The sequence below is a fragment of the Lepidochelys kempii genome, chromosome 6 (assembly GCF_965140265.1).
Source record: "Lepidochelys kempii isolate rLepKem1 chromosome 6, rLepKem1.hap2, whole genome shotgun sequence".
Classification (NCBI taxonomy): Eukaryota; Metazoa; Chordata; order Testudines; family Cheloniidae; genus Lepidochelys; species Lepidochelys kempii.
The window spans coordinates 51,306,201-51,325,408 of record NC_133261.1 but is presented as its reverse complement, the minus strand read 5'-3'; the positions used below and the strand labels follow the sequence as shown (position 1 = coordinate 51,325,408).

The following is a 19,208-nucleotide window of genomic DNA, read 5'->3' as shown; positions in this document are numbered from 1 at the left end:
TAAGAAAGATGGCCACTACCTCCCATTGTTCCCAATAGGAGAGAAGCCAGGCTGCTGTCTGGAAAAAAGGTGGTTCTCACTGATATAAAGAGGCAGTGAGAACCCTGGAAGGTGAAAAAATATTTGGGGCAAGAGTGGGGAAAGGGAAAAGGTTTACAAAAGTGTGAGTGAGTACCCCTACACATAGACAAGGGAGATACTCGCATTATTTAGTCAGTGCACGCGGTGGACTTGGGCTAAGGGTCTGTTTTAATTGCAATATAGACATTTAGGCTTGGGCTGGAGCCCCGGCTCTAGTGCTTTTTGAGGTGGTAGGGCCCCAGAATTTCTGCAACACAGTTAAACAGACCCTTAGCCCAAGCCCTCTGAGCCTGAGTCAGCTGGTTTTTAATTGCAGAGTAGAAATACCCTTAATGTTGAATTTAGAGTGGATGGTGTCCCCAAAAGGCTTAACAGTTGGCTGGCAGGTAAAAAACCAAATTATTTATTATTTTCATATACAGTAACTCCTCACTTAAAGTTGTCCCGGTTAAAGTTGTTTCATTGCTGATCAGTTAGAGAACATGCTCGTTTAAAGTTGCACAATGCTCCTTTATAATGTTGTTTGGCAGCCGCCTGCTTTGTCCACTGCTTGCAGAAAGAGCAGCCCATTGGAGCTAGCTGATGAGGCTTGGAACCAGGGTGAACCAGCAGCCCCCTATCAGCTTTCCTGAGTTCCCTATGCAGCTTGCCAGGCAGTTCAGCCATCCCTCTCCCAACTGTGGTGTGCTGCTCCTGCCCTTTGCCTTGGAGCTGCTCCTGGAAGCCTCCTGCTTTTTGTGCAAATGGGGGCGGGGGAGAGGGAAATGAGGGCTGCTAATGTCAAGGTGTCCTCCTACCCGTCCTACTCCTTTACCCCATCTCCACAGAGCGGGGGTGGGGGGACACACGACAGGACAGGGCTCAGGATGGGGGAGCTTGCTGGGAGCGGCTGCTGTCTCAACTTGCTGATCTACTTAAAAAGGCAATGTACTCAGAGTTGGGTCAGCTTACTTAAAGGGGCAATGCTTGTCTCTCTCTCTCTCTCTTTCACGCACATTGTGTGTGCCTCTGTCTCTCTCTGCCATGATGTTTCCCCTCCTTCCATTCCTGCTGCCTTGTAGAGTGTGAGGCTACATTAACAACAACGTGTTAACCCTTGAGGGCTCAGCGGAGTGCTAGTTCATCATTTAGCAGTAAGGCATTCCCTGGGAAATATCCCACCTTCTTCCACCCTCTGACTTCACCACCTCCACCAAGTGTCACAATCTTAATTGCTGTGTACGGTATTAAATGGTTTGTTTAAAACTTATACTGTGAATATATAGATAAAAATATAGTATTTTGTCTGGGGAAAAAATTTTCCTGGAACCTAAACCCCCTATTTCTTATGAGGAAATTGGATTCGCTTAACATCGTTTCACTTAAAGTAGCATTATTCAAGAAGATAACTACAATGTTAAGCAAGGAGTTGTGTTTACTAAAATATGTAAATATTAAAATGATTTTAATGCAATCTAATGGTTTGGTGTCTGATACATGATATTTGATTGTTTGTGCTGGTCATACTGCTTCTATGGCCCTCTTTCATTTCCCTGTTGCAATCCCTGCTTCTCTTCTCAGGGAAGGGAGATAGGAACAATAATCTTAAATTTCTGGGTTCAGAATTCCACAGATGCTCCTCATCTCAGCAATGAAAAATTCATCTGCATGTGAAATAACTGGAACTGGCACTAGACATGAAAGGATCCCTATTCATTTATCAATCTCGTAAGCCCCCTCAGAAGGTTTTTTTTTTAATATGTAAAGTGAATATGGTTTAATGAGATGGTTTATTGTTGTTATTATTAAGATTATTTATTATTTGTAGTACAATAGTGCCGAGGTGTGCTAGTCATGGTCTATGACCACATTATGCTAGGCACTGTACAAAGAGAAAACAAAAAAGATGTCCTTTCCCTGAATATCTTACAATCTAAATAGAGAAGACAGATACATGGTGGGGGAAGGGACTATAACACACAACCAGAGACACCAATGTGATGATGGCAAACGTCATGTTAGTTACATGATGTTTTATTTATTTTTGTTTTTTGGGTGGTTTAATAAAAGGGATCAGCTAAAGGGAAGGGAGAGGGGACATTGAAGGGAAGGTGGTCTGGGCTCAGGGAAGTGGGGAAGAGGAATGATGCTGAGATGAAGAGAGTGTGAGGTAGAGGGAGATGGAGAGGGTTGGAGCAAACAGCCAATCAGCACAGGGCAGAGAACGTCCAGTCAAAACTGGAGAAAGTTCTTCAAAGGACGAAAGGTCCTTGCTTTGTCTGCTTCTGCTCCTGTTGGCTGTAGTGACTGTCTGGCTCCTCTTTGCAGCTTTCTCCCAAGCCCAAGTGAAAGGGGAGGAGAGACATCACCTGGGTCCTAGTACCCCCATAGTGATGGGTCTCCCTTTCACAGTTCTGGGTTGAAATGGGCTCCATTTTCTCTGGGCTCCATTTCCTGTCTGGGCTCCATTTTTTCCTCTGCTCCCATTGCAGCAGACCCTGCTTTGTCTGTGTCTGTGATACACGATTCCTGTTTCTTTGTATTTTTCAGCAAATTAACATAAATATAATAATCTGTGCATGGAGGAGAGAGGGTCAGAGATGCAAAGTAAATGCACTTTATCCCATTTTGTTATATGGAACAATAAATTTATGTTGTGTGTAACAATATCTATCTCTGTATAATGTAACATATATATTTGCATGGTGTATGACTCTCAGCACATATTAATTTGAACTATTTTACAATCTTTTAGGTGGCCATAATAGCAGGAAATTTTGAGCTGGCTGAATATATCAAAAATCACAAGGAAACAGATATTGGTAAGTTAAAATATTTACAAAATAGTGACAATGAAAAGCTTTATGGAATGTTGACTGGAAATCTTTAAATCCAGATTTAAATCCTATAAAGAACAGTTAAATCTGGTTTTATGTGAAATATAATCAGAAGGCTGACTGTGCGGTTGATACAGAGAAATATTCTAAGTTTTTTTCCATTTTCTAAAACGTGAAGAAATAGGAAAAAGGCCAAATTGTTTTTCAGAGAGTACTTTGTTTTAGAAAATTGGATATAAATACCCCTACTGGATCATAGGTGTGTTCTGAGTAGGTGTGATTTGTTTTGGAGAGATTAAACACACACACACACACACAAGCCAGAGTGGGCCAGATTCTCCCCTTCATCAAGGCTGCTGTGCACTGTCACCAGTGCAAAGCAGTGCTAAAGCTGGTGTAGCTGATCACAGGAGGATCACCTCAACACAGAGATCCTCCACTGGGTAGGACGTGCATGGCACTTCCTCCCATATGCCATGCCCCCTAACTGCAGCAAGTAGAGGGTGGCTGAAAGGAAAGGATGATGTGTGGGTCAATCCCCTGTGATAGCCCCTCAGGGTATACATACTTTAGATCAGTGGTTTTCAAAAAAATTTCTGGGGACCCAGTTGAAGAAAATTGTTGATGCCTGTGACCCAACGGAGCTGGGGATGAGGGGTTTGGGGTGTGTGGGGACGGCTCAGGGCTAGGGCAGAGGGTTGGGGTGAGGGATACGGGGTGGGGCCAGGAATGCGGGGCTCCAGGTCTGGGCGGGACTTAGGGCTGGGGCAGGGGGTTGGAGTGTGGGAGGGGGTCAGGGCTCTGGGCTGGGGGTGAAGGCTTTGGGCTGGGCTCTGGGCTGGGGCTCAGGCACTGACCAATGGGAGCCTAGAAGCTGGACCTCCTGCTGGCTGCTTCCAAGGTGCAGTGCGGTGTCAGAACAGGTAGGCACTAGCCTGCCTTAGCTGGGCAGCACCGCCAACAGAACTTTTAACATCCCGGTCGGTGGTGCTGACTGGAGCGATCCTGTGCCTTACATGCTGTGACCCAGTACTGGGTCACGACCCAAACTTTGAAAAACGCTGCTTTAGAACAGCCTTGAAGCTGCTTGAAGAGATTGCAACTTTATATGTAGGCATGGATTTCATTTAAAATGGGATTTTAAGCTTACTTAGATCAGTGGTTCTCAAACTTTTGTACCAGTGACCCTTTTCACATAGCAAGCCTCTGAGTGCGACCCCTCCTTATAAATTAAAACCACTTTTAAATATATTTAACGCCATTATAAATGCTGGAGGCAAAGCGGGGTTTGGGGTGGAGGCTGACAGCTCGTGACCCCCCATGTAATAACCTCGTGACCCTCTGAGGTGTCCCAACCCCCAGTTTGAGAACCTCTGACTTAGATAAACTGATTCAAAGGACTCTTTGGAGACTCTTATTTCAGTTTATACCAGATTTATTTCAGTTTAGTTCATTAGTCAGAAACAGGTTCAAGCTAAAGCAAAAAAGCCACTCATTCTGAAATAAGAGTGTCCACACAATCACTTGCACTGGTTTAACTAACTAGTGCAAGACTGTGTGTTGACAAAGCCTCATTTATGCTGGAGCACTGGCACAGCTCCTATCCCGCTGAGGATTGCGGAATACAAATGTGGATTAAAGCCATCTTTACAACTCCCTCTCTGAGTGGCTCCCTGTGCTCATTGCTTGCAGTTGAACATTAGATCAGATATCTTGAGTTTTAATCTCATGTGATATTCTTTGTTTATTTTTTCCAAGATGTGTGGTTATTGGACAAAACTGAAGAGACTTGCATAAAACTTAAGGCCTCTAAGTAGCCTTATACTTAACATGGTAGTACACTGAAAACAGCTCCCTTCATTTAGTTTCTGTTTCTTCTTTCTGCATTTACAACCAGTGCTGGTTTGAAAATGTCAAGCTGATGAGGTCAAGCAATTGCTGAAAATGAACCAGTTGCCTATCCCTAATGAGCATGTCACCTTATTACCCTGTGCTTACAACTAGTTTTTGATGGTTCTACAACTTTGTAGATGTTAAAATGAAAGCAGTCAATAGGGCTAATTCAAATGTTCCAATTTATTCCTGCAGTGTTGCTTTTTAATATTCTGGTTTTGTCCAATTCTTCTGTACACAAAGAAGTATTACATTTTTCTGCACATAGTTTATTCTTTTGTTTTAAAAAAATTGTACACTGTGCAAGAAAGAAATCAAGAAAAAGCAGAGTATAATTATTAATTACTGGGCAAAGGCCCCATTACTGAAAAGGGATCCACCTACACGCAGCCCATGACTCCATTGCTGCAATGTCCTCAATATGTGATTAATGCTCAGCTCCACATTATTTTCTCATCAAGGATGGACAGTGTTGTTTCCCAGTTGTCTGAGTATATGAGGGAAAATGGAATGTAGTTGAAAAGTAGCTGGATGAGACTTAGTCCAGGGAAGGAAGGATCGCCTTGTGGCTTAGGCACTTGAGCAGGATTCAGGAGATCTGAGCGTAATTCCTGGCTGTGGCACAGACTTTCTTTGTGACCTGGGGAAAGTCACTCTTAACCTCCCTCAATGCTTTATTCCTCTTCTGTAAAATGGAGATAGTGATGCTTCATTTCCTCATGTGGGTGTTGTGAAGATAAATTCATCAATGCTTGTGAGACATCTTGGTACTATAGTGCTGGCTATAGATGGATAGGTATGATGGTGGTGGTTGTGATAAAGAGTAAGCATTACTTGTTTGAATTTCTTCACATTAACTTTGATTTAACGGAGGTACTTTTCCTTTAACATTTTTAATGTTATTTTGTTAATAATGAAGTCACAAAAATGTATATTTATGGAATAGTTCCACAATGTGGAGAAAGCAGGATACTGAGTGAAAAAACTGAAATAAGGAATGAGAATGGAGCTTCTGTGATGCTGAATGTATAGAGCAATGCTGGTGTTTAAACTTCACCAACTTGACCTTTGTTTATACTGAGTGTGTTATTACCCATTATCTTCATCTATCTTTTGGCTGAGATCAGACATATTTCCATATGAGTAATGCTCCTTTTTAAAATCAGGAGGCTTCATGATGGAAAAAATGACCATCAGACAGCTGAGGAGTGGTTGTAGGAATAAGTTTCAATCCAATGTCCTGATGAAGGTAAGAGGGATGATTCAGATTAGGAGGTCTTTTAAGGAAGTTTATTATCTGACATCTCTAGAAAAATGTCCTCTGTTTTAGAGAAGTTCCTGAAATTGAGCAAGATTATGAAAACACATTTTATACCTATGTAACAACAATTCTTCATTAAGGTGGATGCCTATCATCCAAACTTGGGAATATTTAGGAATCTAAGCAACCTTGTAGTGAGTGTCCATTGGACATGGAGGATTCATTGAGGATAGGTCCATCAATGGCTATTAGCCAGGATGGGCAGGGATGGTGTCCCAAGCCTCTGTTTGGCAGAAGCTTTAAAAAAGGGAAGAAGGAGGATCCGGGGAACAACGGGTCAGTCAGCCTCACCTCATGCAGCAGGTCCTCAAGGAATCAATTCTGAAACACTTAGAGGAGAGGGAAGTGATCAGGAACAGTCAGCATGGATACACCAAGAGCAAGTCATGCCTGACTAATCTAATTGCCTTCTATGATGAGATAATTGGCTCTATGGATGAGGGGAAAGCAGTGGACGTATTATTCCTTGATTTTAGCAAAGCTTTTCTTATGGTCTCCCACAGTATTGTTGCCAGCAAGTTAAAGAAGTGGGAGGGGTTGGATGATGGGCTGGATGAATGGACTATAAGGTGGATAGAAAGCTGGCTAGATCGTCGGGCTCAACGGGTAGTGATCAAAGGTTCCATGTCTAGTTGGCAGCCAGTATCAAGCGGAGTGCCCCAAGGGTCGGTCCTGTGGCTGGTTTTGTTCAATGTATTCATTAATGATCTGGAGGATGGCGTGGACTGCACCCTCAGCAAGTTTGCAGATGACACTAAACTGGGAGGAGTGGTAGATACGCTGGAGGGTAGGGATAGGATACAGAGGGCCCTAGACAAATTAGAGGGTTGGACCAAAAGAAATCTGATGAGGTTCAACAAGGACAAGTGCAGAGTCCTGCACTTAGGACGGAAGAATCCCATGCACCGCTAGAGACTAGGGACCAAATGGCTAGGCAGCAGTCCTGCAGAAAAGGACCTAGGGGTTACAGTGGACAAGAAGCTGGATATGAGTCAACAGTGTGCCCTTGTTGCCAAGAAGGCCAATGGCATTTTGGGCTGTATAAATAGGGGCATTGTCAGGAGATCGAGGGATGTGATCATTCCCCTCTATTCAACATTGGTGAGGCCTCATCTGGAATACTGCATCCAGTGTTGGGACCCACACTACAAGAAGGATGTGGAAAAATTGGAAAGTGTCCAGCGGAGAGCAACAAAGATGATTAGGGGACTGAAACACATGACTTATGAGGAGAGGCTGAGGGAACTGGGATTGTTTAGCCAGAAGAGAAGAATGAGGAGGGATTTGATAGCTGCTTTCAACTACCTGAAAGGGGGTTCCAAAGAGGATGGCTCTAGACTGTTCTAAGTGGTTCTGATGACAGAACAAGGAGTAATGGTCTCAAGTTGCAGTAGGGGAGGTTTAGATTGGATATTAGGAAAAACTTTTTCACTTTGAGGGTGGTGAAGCACTGGAATGCGTTACCTAGGAAGGTGGTGGAATCTCGTTCCTTTGAGGTTTTTAAGATCAGGCTTGACAAAGCCCTGGCTGGGATGATTTGTTGTGGATTGGTCCTGCTTTGAGCAGGGGGTTGGACTAGATGACCTCCTGAGGTCCCTTCCAAGCCTGATATTCTATGATTCTAAGATGGGAATAGGCGACGGGGTGGATCATTTGTTGATTACCTGTTCTGTTCATTCCCTCTGAAGCACCTGGCTTCAGGTCCCTTGGAAGAGAGGACACTGGGCTAGATGGACCATTGGTCTGACCCAGTATGGCCGTTCTTATGTTATGTTCTTGCCCAATGGAAGATTTTTGAATGGTTGGAGGATATGGAGTTCAATGGTTATAGGAAGCAGACAAAAGTACTTAACCTACCAACACAATCAAATTATTACCAATCTCATACATTTTTGTTTTGCTGAAAAAAAAAAAAAAAAGGGAAAGGAAAGGAAAGGAACCATTAATGTGGAATGAGCCGTTAGTTTTAAAGCCTGTGAAAAATATATGTGCATTATCTTAAGATGACAGAACAAAACAGAGAAACAACAAATCATGTCTGCTTATAGGAAGAAAGGGAGTTCAGTATTTATGGATACAGGATTTATACTTCATGTATTTCAGAACTTTTCTCTGCAGGTGGCAAGTGAGAGATGGAAATTGAACACTGGCTGCATGGAATATATGACAGGATTCTCTAACTACAAAATAAGCACTGGAACAAATCCAAGCCTTTATTTTTCTGAAGAACAAAGCCAGCAATCGTCTAACTCTTGGTAGTCTTGATAGACTCTGTGTGGCTATCGATACTTCCTTAAATAAAAACTTAATAGGCATCTAGCTAATGGAAATGGCAATTAAGATTTGTATAAAAAAGTCCACCCTTCTCTTTCTCAGTTGTGCCATTTTAGGGATGGTCTATTTTAATTATTTACTCATGACAGGAAATGGCAGATTGGACCTAATTTCAATAACTTCATGAGCAGGTTTTCTTTTATCCTGACAGAAACAAGTTTTTGTATTTCTAAAACTGAGGCATTTCAAACGTGCAAAATTATTAATCGCTTGTGACCTGTAATCTTTGGAGAAGGGCCCAGTCAATGGGTCCATCTTCTGTTTTTACATTTACTAATTAATGTTCCTCTTAGACCATTTTGCTGTCCCAGGCTATTGCATTAGGAATTGGAGAACACATGTACATTCCACACAGAAGTCATTAAGTGGTAGTCTTGTACTATATCAGTAATAGTCACAGGGCTGTGTCCCGTAATGCTGCCAAACCTGCAATCATGGAGACCTAGCACCCGTAGTGTGATGTTTACCATTCATGGTCCTGTATAACACCTTGTAAAGAATAAGCTGCTTTGTTCCGTAGCAGTGATTATAACTTGAGTCCACTAGAAAGTCAGGATATTGCTGCTTTTATAGTAGTATGAGTTGGCACACATTGCAGATCTCTCCTCCTATTAAAAAGGAAATCTTAGTCCACTATTCTCCTAAAGCATTACAAAAGCAAACACAAACACCTTACTTCTGCGTTCATTACCTGTTCCCCTATCCTATTCCCTTCCCACCACCTAACATTTCATAGACTTTTAGAGTGGGGTAGGGTAGGAAATCACACACCAAACCTTGGACCTTTCAGTCAAGAGGGAGAGCCCAATTAATGGCTTTGCAAAGGGCTCTTCATGGGTGTGGACCAGTCCCAACGAGCAATGCTAAGAAAATGCCCTGTTACTGATGGAGTTTATAGGCATTTTCCAATCCAGTAGAAAATGACTAATATGAAGCTGGATTGCTTTTTTTCTTTTCCTACAAAGATGGCATCAGCTTTCATTCTGTGGGTCCAGCACTACAGCTCTTATTCAAGCAAAATTCCACTTCATTTCCAGGGCAGTTTGGCTTAAATGAAGGTTGCAATATCAGACCCTCTACTTACAGCTATTATTGGTAATCCAGGGATGAGAAGGAGTCAGAAGACCAAATTCTGCCTCAGTTTCCCTGTTGTGTGTATATGTTGTGTGAAAACAATGATGTCCCTACATGTGACAGTTGGAGTTCCATGGAGCCCCTTTGTAGGATCCCTAGAGCTTCCTATATAAAACCCTTTAACTATGCTATCGCATTAAAAAGTCTGAACAGTTGTGTGGGCTTGTTCACCCAGGCCTTTGCTGCTCAGATCATTAGATTTTTCTTTTGCTTAATGGAGATACCTTGCTGCCTTTCCTACCACCTATTGTCAGTTAAGCTTAAGTAACTCTACATCCCCGTTAGTATATGCTGTAACTAGATGACTTTTCTGCGGCAGTCACCAACAGGAGAACAATTACCTACCAGATAAAAAACTGCGATATATTTCTTAGTTTGGACCCTACCTGTTTTCAGACACAAAAAAGACTCTTGAAAATAACTCTTGTGCCATAAGAAACTCACTGGTATTAAAAAGGGATGTTCAGAGCAGTCTTGCTTCTAACAAGAGTGCGTGCCATTTTGGAAAACCTAATCCTGTGTAAGATATCGAGAATTCAGAGGGGAGGGGGGAAAGGTTAACACTGAGGGATTAAAAGTAAATTCTCATATCATTGTATTTCTTGCTAAACAAGGTTCTAAACAACAGACTCTTTTTTTTTTCATTTTACAGATGTCCAAAGGGTAAATAAAAATTCTTATGTCAATTATTGTTCTGAAGTAACTGTATTTGAAATAAGTTAAAAGTATTTTTGTAAGGCAAGAAAAGTTGTTATTATGAAGTAAAAGTCTCATAACACTCAGTACATCGCTCAATTTACTCTAATCTAAGATGCTCCCTGATGAGCTTTTCCAGGGATGATAAACATATTAAAACACCTTATTTTAATGATTACATATTTTGAAACTCCTTGGAATCCAGAAATATCTTGCAGCTCTGCGCTTATACAGTTCCATCTTTTTTCTCTATTTTGAAAGAGACATTACATCTGTTGTACTATACAGTCTTCATGAACTGCACAGTAGTTATACGTTACAGATTTACACCCATTTTCATTCGTCCTTTAATTAGTTGTACTGTCTTATTTTATTTATTTATTTTCCCAGCTAAGGGAAAGTAATGTATTAAAAGATGTGATGAATAGAAAAGTTAATCCCTGATTGTTTTCGTCCAGCTTACAGCTGTCTGCAAGTAAATGAGCACAGGAGGTTTAGAAAGCATTTGCTACACAGCATTTACTATGGCTTCTATAGGATGGAGATACAAAAAACCAACAATAATATATATAGAAGTCCTGAAGCTCTCATTAGATACAGTTATGCAGATATTAAATATGTTGCAAACTGATAATCATTTGACTCGGATAACCTATTTTTAAATCTCTCTCTTTTTTTGCCTTGGCTCTTTGTGATGAGATGAATTATCAGATGGATTAAATGACATGGGTTGTTCTTCTTCAAGTGAACAAGGTTTGTTTATACCGTACATCTTGTCCTCTAGCAGGTCTGATGATAGAAGCAAGAGGGTTTTTTGTGGATTTTTTTTTTTTTTTAATATGAAGCCCATTGAGCTGGTGTGTGAGGTTTTTGGTAGTTGATTAGCAGACTAACTAATACTTGGATACTGTTGCTAGGCTTCAAGTCTGAGTTCCTGTATTCCTCTATAATTATGCAGAGATGTGTATGTGTGATGGTTTGTGGGTTTTTTAAAACAGATTTTTTTTTTGTAATTTAATAATTTTTGTGAATGCCAAAAGTCTGCTAATATATTAAGCTTATTCTTTAAAATATACGTATTTAGTATAGGACAATTGCTTTAGAATTAAAACAACAACACTTGTTATCCCTAAGAAAAATAATTTGTTTTTATTAGCATTGTGGCAGTAAATACACTGTTTAAGATGAAACATGCATTTTGTTGTTAAATAAACAGAATAACTGTTTTTAAATAGCAATGATATTATGTTTATTCATGATAAACTTGCTTTTCTAACCTATTTTCTTTAATTAGATCAGAGTAATTGAGGTCAGTATTGTTGGCTCTTCAGTTGCAAATATTTAAATTAAGTACTATCAGGTCCAATACATATTCTGTTTGTTTCTTTTTAAGAGCCATTTAGCAGTTTAATTTTTACAGATCAGATTCCTGCAGCATATTGTCTAAGCCAGTTATGAAAAAAAACAATTTAAACCAATAAAATCAAAAAGAAAAGGGACAGTATATCAAAAAACATAAAAATCATGTTATTTAATAGAACCAGAAGAGATGCAAGTGTGTGATATAACCATGTTCATTTGGCATTTCAGATGTATGATTAATCTTAACCTGTTTCATATGCTATAAGGTATTTTCTCATGGAAAAGCACAATGTTATTAAAATAAATATAAAGGCAGCGACATTGAGATCTTTATCATTCACCATATAAAATATATGCTATATATTGTACTGTAGATACTCCTCATCTTTTGTAGTTGTAGTCTGTTAGCCCTGCCATAAATGAATATTCATTGCTAATAGCCATAGGAAAACTTCACATTAATATTGTCTAAATTTGGTTCTCATCAAAATAAGCTGTTGATTAAAATAGGAAATAAATTGATTGTTGCCATCACTTATCAGATATTATCAAATGATACTAAGGAATAGAGCAATTCATTTGACATGTTTTGTCAGACTGTATATAAGTGATCAAATTGGAAAATTGGTTGTTTGTTATCTGTTAGTGTACCTGTCTTACCTACTAGAATCAGACTTTGAATAAGATACAGTAGTTTCCTAATCCCTTTGATCATAAGTAAGGTTTTTCTCTGTGTATGCTAGCACGTAGACATCTATTAAATACACAATTTACATCAATTTTGAAACATAAACATTATTTTCAGAAACTGTATATTTCTGGCTGATCTTTGTTTTAAATTTAGTTTAGCTCTTGTGCATATTAAAATATATAAAGTTGCATATTGATAATAGATTAATTATAGTTAAGACTTTTTTATCCTTCAAACTGATCTAATGTGAAATTGGAGTACAGTGTGTCCCAAATTACATAGTACATAATTATTGCTTATGATTTGCTAGGCTTATTCTCAAATCTAAAATGAAAGTAATAAAGGAAATGATAAAATATTGAACTCTGAATAAATGCAATAGAATTCAGAACATTATGGTCTAGTCTTGCAATCTCATCTTTTTGGCCAGACTCCTGTTCCCATTGACTTCAACTGGTGCAATGATTTTCCTGCATGGACCTGATTACAGAATCAGGACCTACAGCGTAAGGTACAGTGGGCTGACATTCTGGGGTCAATACATACAACAAATATAAGCTACTAAATACAAAGTTTTTGAATATACAAAGATCTATGTTGCAATTTAGTAACACATGCAGTATGAATAAAAAAAATTAAGCTTAAGTATAATAAAGGAAAAGATATGATTTAAGTATATATCAAGCCAATATATGAGAAGAAATTGGTAATAACCAATGAGAGACAAAAATGGAAAACACAGTAAGTCATATGTGAAACTGATATTATTAAAGACATAGATTAAGTTCTTGTTTTACAAAAAAAGAAGGTAGGTGGTTTGGGTACATTATCCTCTAAAGGTGGCATTTAAATGGTTAAAACGACTCTGCCATTGCAACTAAACAGATAATTAGAGTTAAACTATTAGAAGATGACCAGGACCAGAATTTTGAAAGTAGTATTAAGCTAAGTTGAAACACGTTTGGTGAAGATTTTAGGCTGCTCAGTAAGGGGTGAAATTCCAAGGATCATCACAAAGCCTCTGCATTAGTAAACTTCTATTTTTACAGCTGAAGAAGTACTTGAGTGAATTTGAACCTAATGCCTAATCCTGTGAGGTGCCAAGGACCCTAAACTCCCATTTAAATCAATGGGAGTTGAAGGCAGTCAACACATCTCTAGAGGAGTTCAGTACCTTGCAGACTCAGGCACTCAGAATAAGGTGCCTGATCCTTCTCCATTGATGCTACATTGACTTCACTGTGTACAAGAAAAAACACAAGGTTAGGAGCGGGGAAATTCAGGATTATGATAGACATGTGGCAGGATATGACTTTTCTAGATGTGGATTGTTTTGTACTGTTACATACTCTGTAGTGATTTCCTGTGAGATTGAAAATCTCACAAGAAATCAAGAAACAAGTGTAAACCCAGTTATTTTCATAGAGAAAATTTGAATTGGGCTGAGTAGCTTAAATTGAGGTGGTGTAAAAGAAGGTGGGTTTGTGTTTGTTTTACATTAATTTAGGAGCTGAAATCTGTTCAAGATTATTTAAACTTGAAGTTTCCTACAACAAAACAAGTAAGAAAAGTGTGTGTGTGGAGGGGGCGGGGGTAATGCTGTGGAGGAAAGTTAGTGGATGGAGAGAGGTTTCACTAACTACCAGTAGGAATGCAATGGCCTTTAATGCAGCTTCATAGCTTATAAATGCTGGAGGGACCAGTGTGATCATCTAATCTGATCTTCTACATAACACAGGGCATAGGAGTTCCTTGAATTAATTTCTGTTTGAACTAAAGCAGGGGTGGGAAAACTTTTTAGCCCGAGGTTCACCTGGGGATAGAAATTGTATAATGGGCCATGAATGCTCACAAAATTGGAGTTGGGGTGTGGGAGGGGATGAGGGCTCTGGTTGGGGGTGCGGGCTCCAGGGTGGGGCCAGAAATTCGGAGTTCAGGGTGTGGGAGGGGGCTCCAGGCTGGGGTGGAGGAGTGCAGTGTGGGCTCTGCGGTGGGGCTGGAGATGAGGAGTTTGGGGTGTAGAATGGTGCTCTGGGCTGGGACTGAGTGGTTTGGAGGGTGGGAGGGGAATCAGAGCTGGGGAAGGGGCTTGGGGTGCAGGAAGGGGTGCAGGCTCTGGCTGGGGGTGTGGGCTCTGGGGTGGGGCTGGGGATGAGGGATTTAGGAAGGTGGGAGGGGGATCAGGGCTGGGGCAGGGGGTTGGGGTGTGGGGAGAGGCTCATGGATGCAGGCTGCAGGTGGCGCTTACCTCAAGCGGCTCCCGGAAGCAGCGGCATGTTCCTTCTCCAGCTCCTGTGCAGAGGCGCAGTCAGGTGGCTCTGCACACTGCCCCATCTGCAGGCACTGCCTCTGCAGCTCCCATTGGAGCACCGGAGGGGTCCATTGGAGTGGGGCCATTGAAACATGTAGGAGCTGGAGCGGGGCCATGCTGCTGCTTCTGGGAGCCCCGTGAAGTGGCCCTTGACCCTGCTCCCCGGCTGGAGCGCCGGAGTTGGACAAGCCCCAGACCCCACTCTCCAGAGGGAGCTTGAGGGCCAGCTTAAAATGGCTGGCAGGGCGAATCCGGCCCATGGGCCGTAGTTTGCCCACCTCTGAACTAAAGTATATATTTTAGATAAACATCCAATCTTGATTAAAAAATTTCCAGAGATGGAAAGTTGTGTGCAGGTTCCAGGGCTTTACTCTCCCATTTACAATGGGAGCAAGAGGTGAGAGAAGTTGAATAAGGACGCTGAAATAAAAGACAATCAGGACAAATTTCTTGATAAAGAAGTTGGAAGGAAAACGAAAGAAATTACCAAAGACAGTAAGAGAAGTAAATGTAGAGCAAGACAAAAGGAAAAATATATTAATTCAATATTAGTGGGGTGAAGAATATTAAAACTTGTTCACATGCTGACATTTATGCACTCTGAGTAATCCCATTGAACTCACGGGGTCTACTTATAGCATATCTTTGTAGAGTCAGGGTCTAGGCTTTTAACTCATGAATTTATCAGGGACAGGCTTTGATGTACCAATGAGTCTTTCTCTGGCCTTTAATATTCACGTTACTGGAATTAGTTAGTGTCCAATCCAACTCCCATTCAGGCCAATGGAAAGTCACTTGTCATCTTATTAAATTTAGAGCAGGCCTTTAGCTGGATGTGGTTTTAAAAATTGATACCATTTCATGATATGGTTGTCCTACCACATAAAATAACGTATTTTGTGTCAGGCAGAAAAACAAATATTTTCCCTATAGATAAATTAGATTCAAATGGCATCTAAAGCAGTCACCTAAGTACCCTGGTTGCTATTATTATCTCTGCATACTGTGATGGGGCAAGGCCAGATGGCTATAGAAAAGTAGTGGGAGATAGATATGTTAGCTCCAGGCTAAACAAATCCCTGGTACCAGGATAAGTGAAATGGCAGCTGCCTCAGGTCAATTAAGACACCTGGGGCCAATTATGAACTTTCCAGAAGGCAGGGAGAAGACTAGGTTGATTGGGACACGTGAAGCCAATCAGGGGCTGGCTGAAACTAGTTAAAAGCCTCACAGTCAGTCAGGTAAGTGTGCATGTCAGGAGCTGTGGGAGGAAGTTGTGCTGTTGGAGAGGCTGAGTAATACACACCATATCAGGCACAAGGAAGGAGGCCCTGAGGTAAGGGTGAAGTGGAGCTTGAGGAAGTGAGGGCTGCTGGGAGGGAAGTAGCCCAGGGAATTGTACATGTCATGTTTCTAAAAGGTCAGCTACCATAGCTGCTACTATTAGGGTCCCTGGGCTGGAGCCCAGAGTAGAGGGTGGGCCCAGGCTCCCCACCACCACCTTTGCCCCCTGATTAATCACTGAGACTGGGAGACAACAGAGACTGTGCAAGGTAGAATAATTTCTCCTCACCTCCCTCGCTGGCTTATGATGAAAATGGCTCAGTAGACTGTGACCCTTGTCTCTAGAGAGAGAAGGGTTACATGCAGGGTCACAGTGAGCCTCTGAGGCTAGTGAAATCCACCAGGAAACGCGGGACCCACGGAGGCAAGGACAGAGCTTTGTCACAATACCCTCCTTGCCCTCAGTCAGTCAGTGACTCCCCTACTCTGCCTGTCTCCCTTGCTCCACTATGTTTATGTTAGATCAGGAGCTTGTACCTTCCTTTTTAACACCCACACATACTAATTTTGCTGCTATACCTTATTTTTGCTGTTAAGTAGGTGAAATGCTTAGCGTTTACAATACAAAGGAACCCTTTTTTTCTTATTTATTTGGGCCAGTTACTTACAGATTACAAATTTACTTACAAATTTAGTTCATATAAAAGAATAGTTGTTAGTGGAGGAGTCCTCTCAAAAATAATATTTAATGAATAATCTCCTTTAAAGAAGAAACTTCCAGTATTACACCAAATAATACAATGCTATTGAAAATTGGCTTGTAAATGAATATCTATTAAAGGAATATAATTTTTGGTGCAAACCATTTATTGTCACACTGTATATGAAACACCATGAAATAAGAGCTTTTTAAATGAACAGCTGTCAAATAATTATGTGGCATATTTATTTAACATTATTTATAGTGCCTAAAATACAAAGTAAGATACAGTCTTGGCCCTGAAGAGCATACAGACTAAATTTTAGATGTGATACATCAAGCGAAGGCAAATTATCTCATACTAAAATATCACTGTGTGAACAAAGAGAGTTAGTGATCTTATAGAATCATAGAATCATAGAATATCAGGGTTGGAAGGGACCCCAGAAGGTCATCTAGTCCAACCCCTGCTCGAAGCAGGACCAATTCCCAGTTAAATCATCCCAGCCAGGGCTTTGTCAAGCCTGACCTTAAAAACCTCTAAGGAAGGAGATTCTACCACCTCCCTAGGTAACGCATTCCAGTGTTTCACCACCCTCTTAGTGAAAAAGTTTTTCCTAATATCCAATCTAAACCTCCCGCACTGCAACTTGAGACCATTACTCCTCGTTCTGTCATCTGCTACCATTGAGAACAGTCTAGAGCCATCCTCTTTGGAACCCCCTTTCAGGTAGTTGAAAGCAGCTATCAAATCCCCCCTCATTCTTCTCTTCTGCAGGCTAAACAATCCCAGCTCCCTCAGCCTCTCCTCATAACTCATGTGTTCCAGTCCCCTAATCATTTTTGTTGCCCTTCGCTGGACTCTCTCCAATTTATCCACATCCTTCTTGAAGTGTGGGGCCCAAAACTGGACACAGTACTCCAGATGAGGCCTCACCAATGTCGAATAGAGGGGAACGATCACGTCCCTCGATCTGCTCGCTATGCCCCTACTTATACATCCCAAAATGCCATTGGCCTTCTTGGCAACAAGGGCACACTGCTGACTCATATCCAGCTTCTCGTCCACTGTCACCCCTAGGTCCTTTTCCGCAGAACTGCTGCCTAGCCATTCGGTCCCTAGTCTGTAGCTGTGCATTGGGTTCTTCCGTCCTAAGTGCAGGACCCTGCACTTGTCCTTATTGAACCTCATCAGATTTCTTTTGGCCCAATCCTCCAATTTGTCTAGGTCCTTCTGTATCCTATCCCTCCCCTCCAGCGTATCTACCACTCCTCCCAGTTTAGTATCATCCGCAAATTTGCTGAGAGTGCAATCCACACCATCCTCCAGATCATTTATGAAGATATTGAACAAAACCAGCCCCAGGATCGACCCTTGGGGCACTCCACTTGATACCGGCTGCCAACTAGACATGGAGCCATTGATCACTACCTGTTGAGCCCGACAATCTAGCCAGCTTTCTACCCACCTTATAGTGCATTCATCCAGCCCATACTTCCTTAACTTGCTGACAAGAATACTGTGGGAGACCGTGTCAAAAGCTTTGCTAAAGTCAAGAAACAATACATCCACTGCTTTCCCTTCATCCACAGAACCAGTAATCTCATCATAAAAGGCGATTAGATTAGTCAGGCATGACCTTCCCTTGGTGAATCCATGCTGGCTGTTCCTGATCACTTTCCTCTCATGCAAGTGCTTCAGGATTGATTCTTTGAGGACCTGCTCCATGATTTTTCCAGGGACTGAGGTGAGGCTGACTGGCCTGTAGTTCCCAGGATCCTCCGTCTTCCCTTTTTTAAAGATTGGCACTATATTAGCCTTTTTCCAGTCATCCGGGACTTCCCCGGTTCGCCACGAGTTTTCAAAGATAATGGCCAATGGCTCTGCAATCACAGCCGCCAATTCCTTCAGCACTCTCGGTTGCAACTCGTCCGGCCCCATGGATTTGTGCATGTCCAGCTTTTCTAAATAGTCCCTAACCACCTCTATCTCCACAGAGGGCTGGCCATCTATTCCCCATGTTGTGATGCCCAGCGCAGCAGTCTGGGAGCTGACCTTGTTAGTGAAGACAGAGGCAAAAAAAGCATTGAGTACATTAGCTTTTTCCACATCCTCTGTCACTAGGTTGCCTCCCTCATTCAGTAAGGGGCCCATACATTCCTTGGCTTTCTTCTTGTTGCCAACATACCTGAAGAAACCCTTCTTGTTACTCTTGACATCTCTGGCTAGCTGCAGCTCCAGGTGCGATTTGGCCCTCCTGAAATCATTCCTACATGCCCGAGCAATATTTTTATACTCTTCCCTGGTCATATGTCCAACCTTCCACTTCTTGTAAGCTTCTTTTTTATGTTTAAGATCCGCTAGGATTTCACCATTAAGCCAAGCTGGTCGCCTGCCATATTTACTATTCTTTCGACTCATTGGGATGGTTTGTCCCTGTAACCTCAACAGGGATTCCTTGAAATACAGCCAGCTCTCCTGGACTCCTTTCCCCTTCAAGTTAGTCCCCCAGGGGATCCTGGCCATCCGTTCCCTGAGGGAGTCGAAGTCTGCTTTCCTGAAGTCCAGGGTCCGTATCCTGCTG

General features: G+C 41.6%; 1 protein-coding gene across 4 annotated transcripts in view; it reads left to right on the top strand.

Annotated features, from left to right (window-relative positions):
- The window catches only part of SHANK2 (SH3 and multiple ankyrin repeat domains 2), a 613,416-nt gene that overhangs the window by 192,414 nt on the left and 401,794 nt on the right, over positions 1–19,208 (top strand). For all 4 annotated transcript variants that reach the window (XM_073347891.1, XM_073347893.1, XM_073347892.1 and 1 more), the window contains one exon: positions 2,816–2,882. In XM_073347891.1, the coding sequence (XP_073203992.1) occupies positions 2,816–2,882 (67 nt within the window). The remainder of the gene's footprint in view (positions 1–2,815; positions 2,883–19,208) is intronic.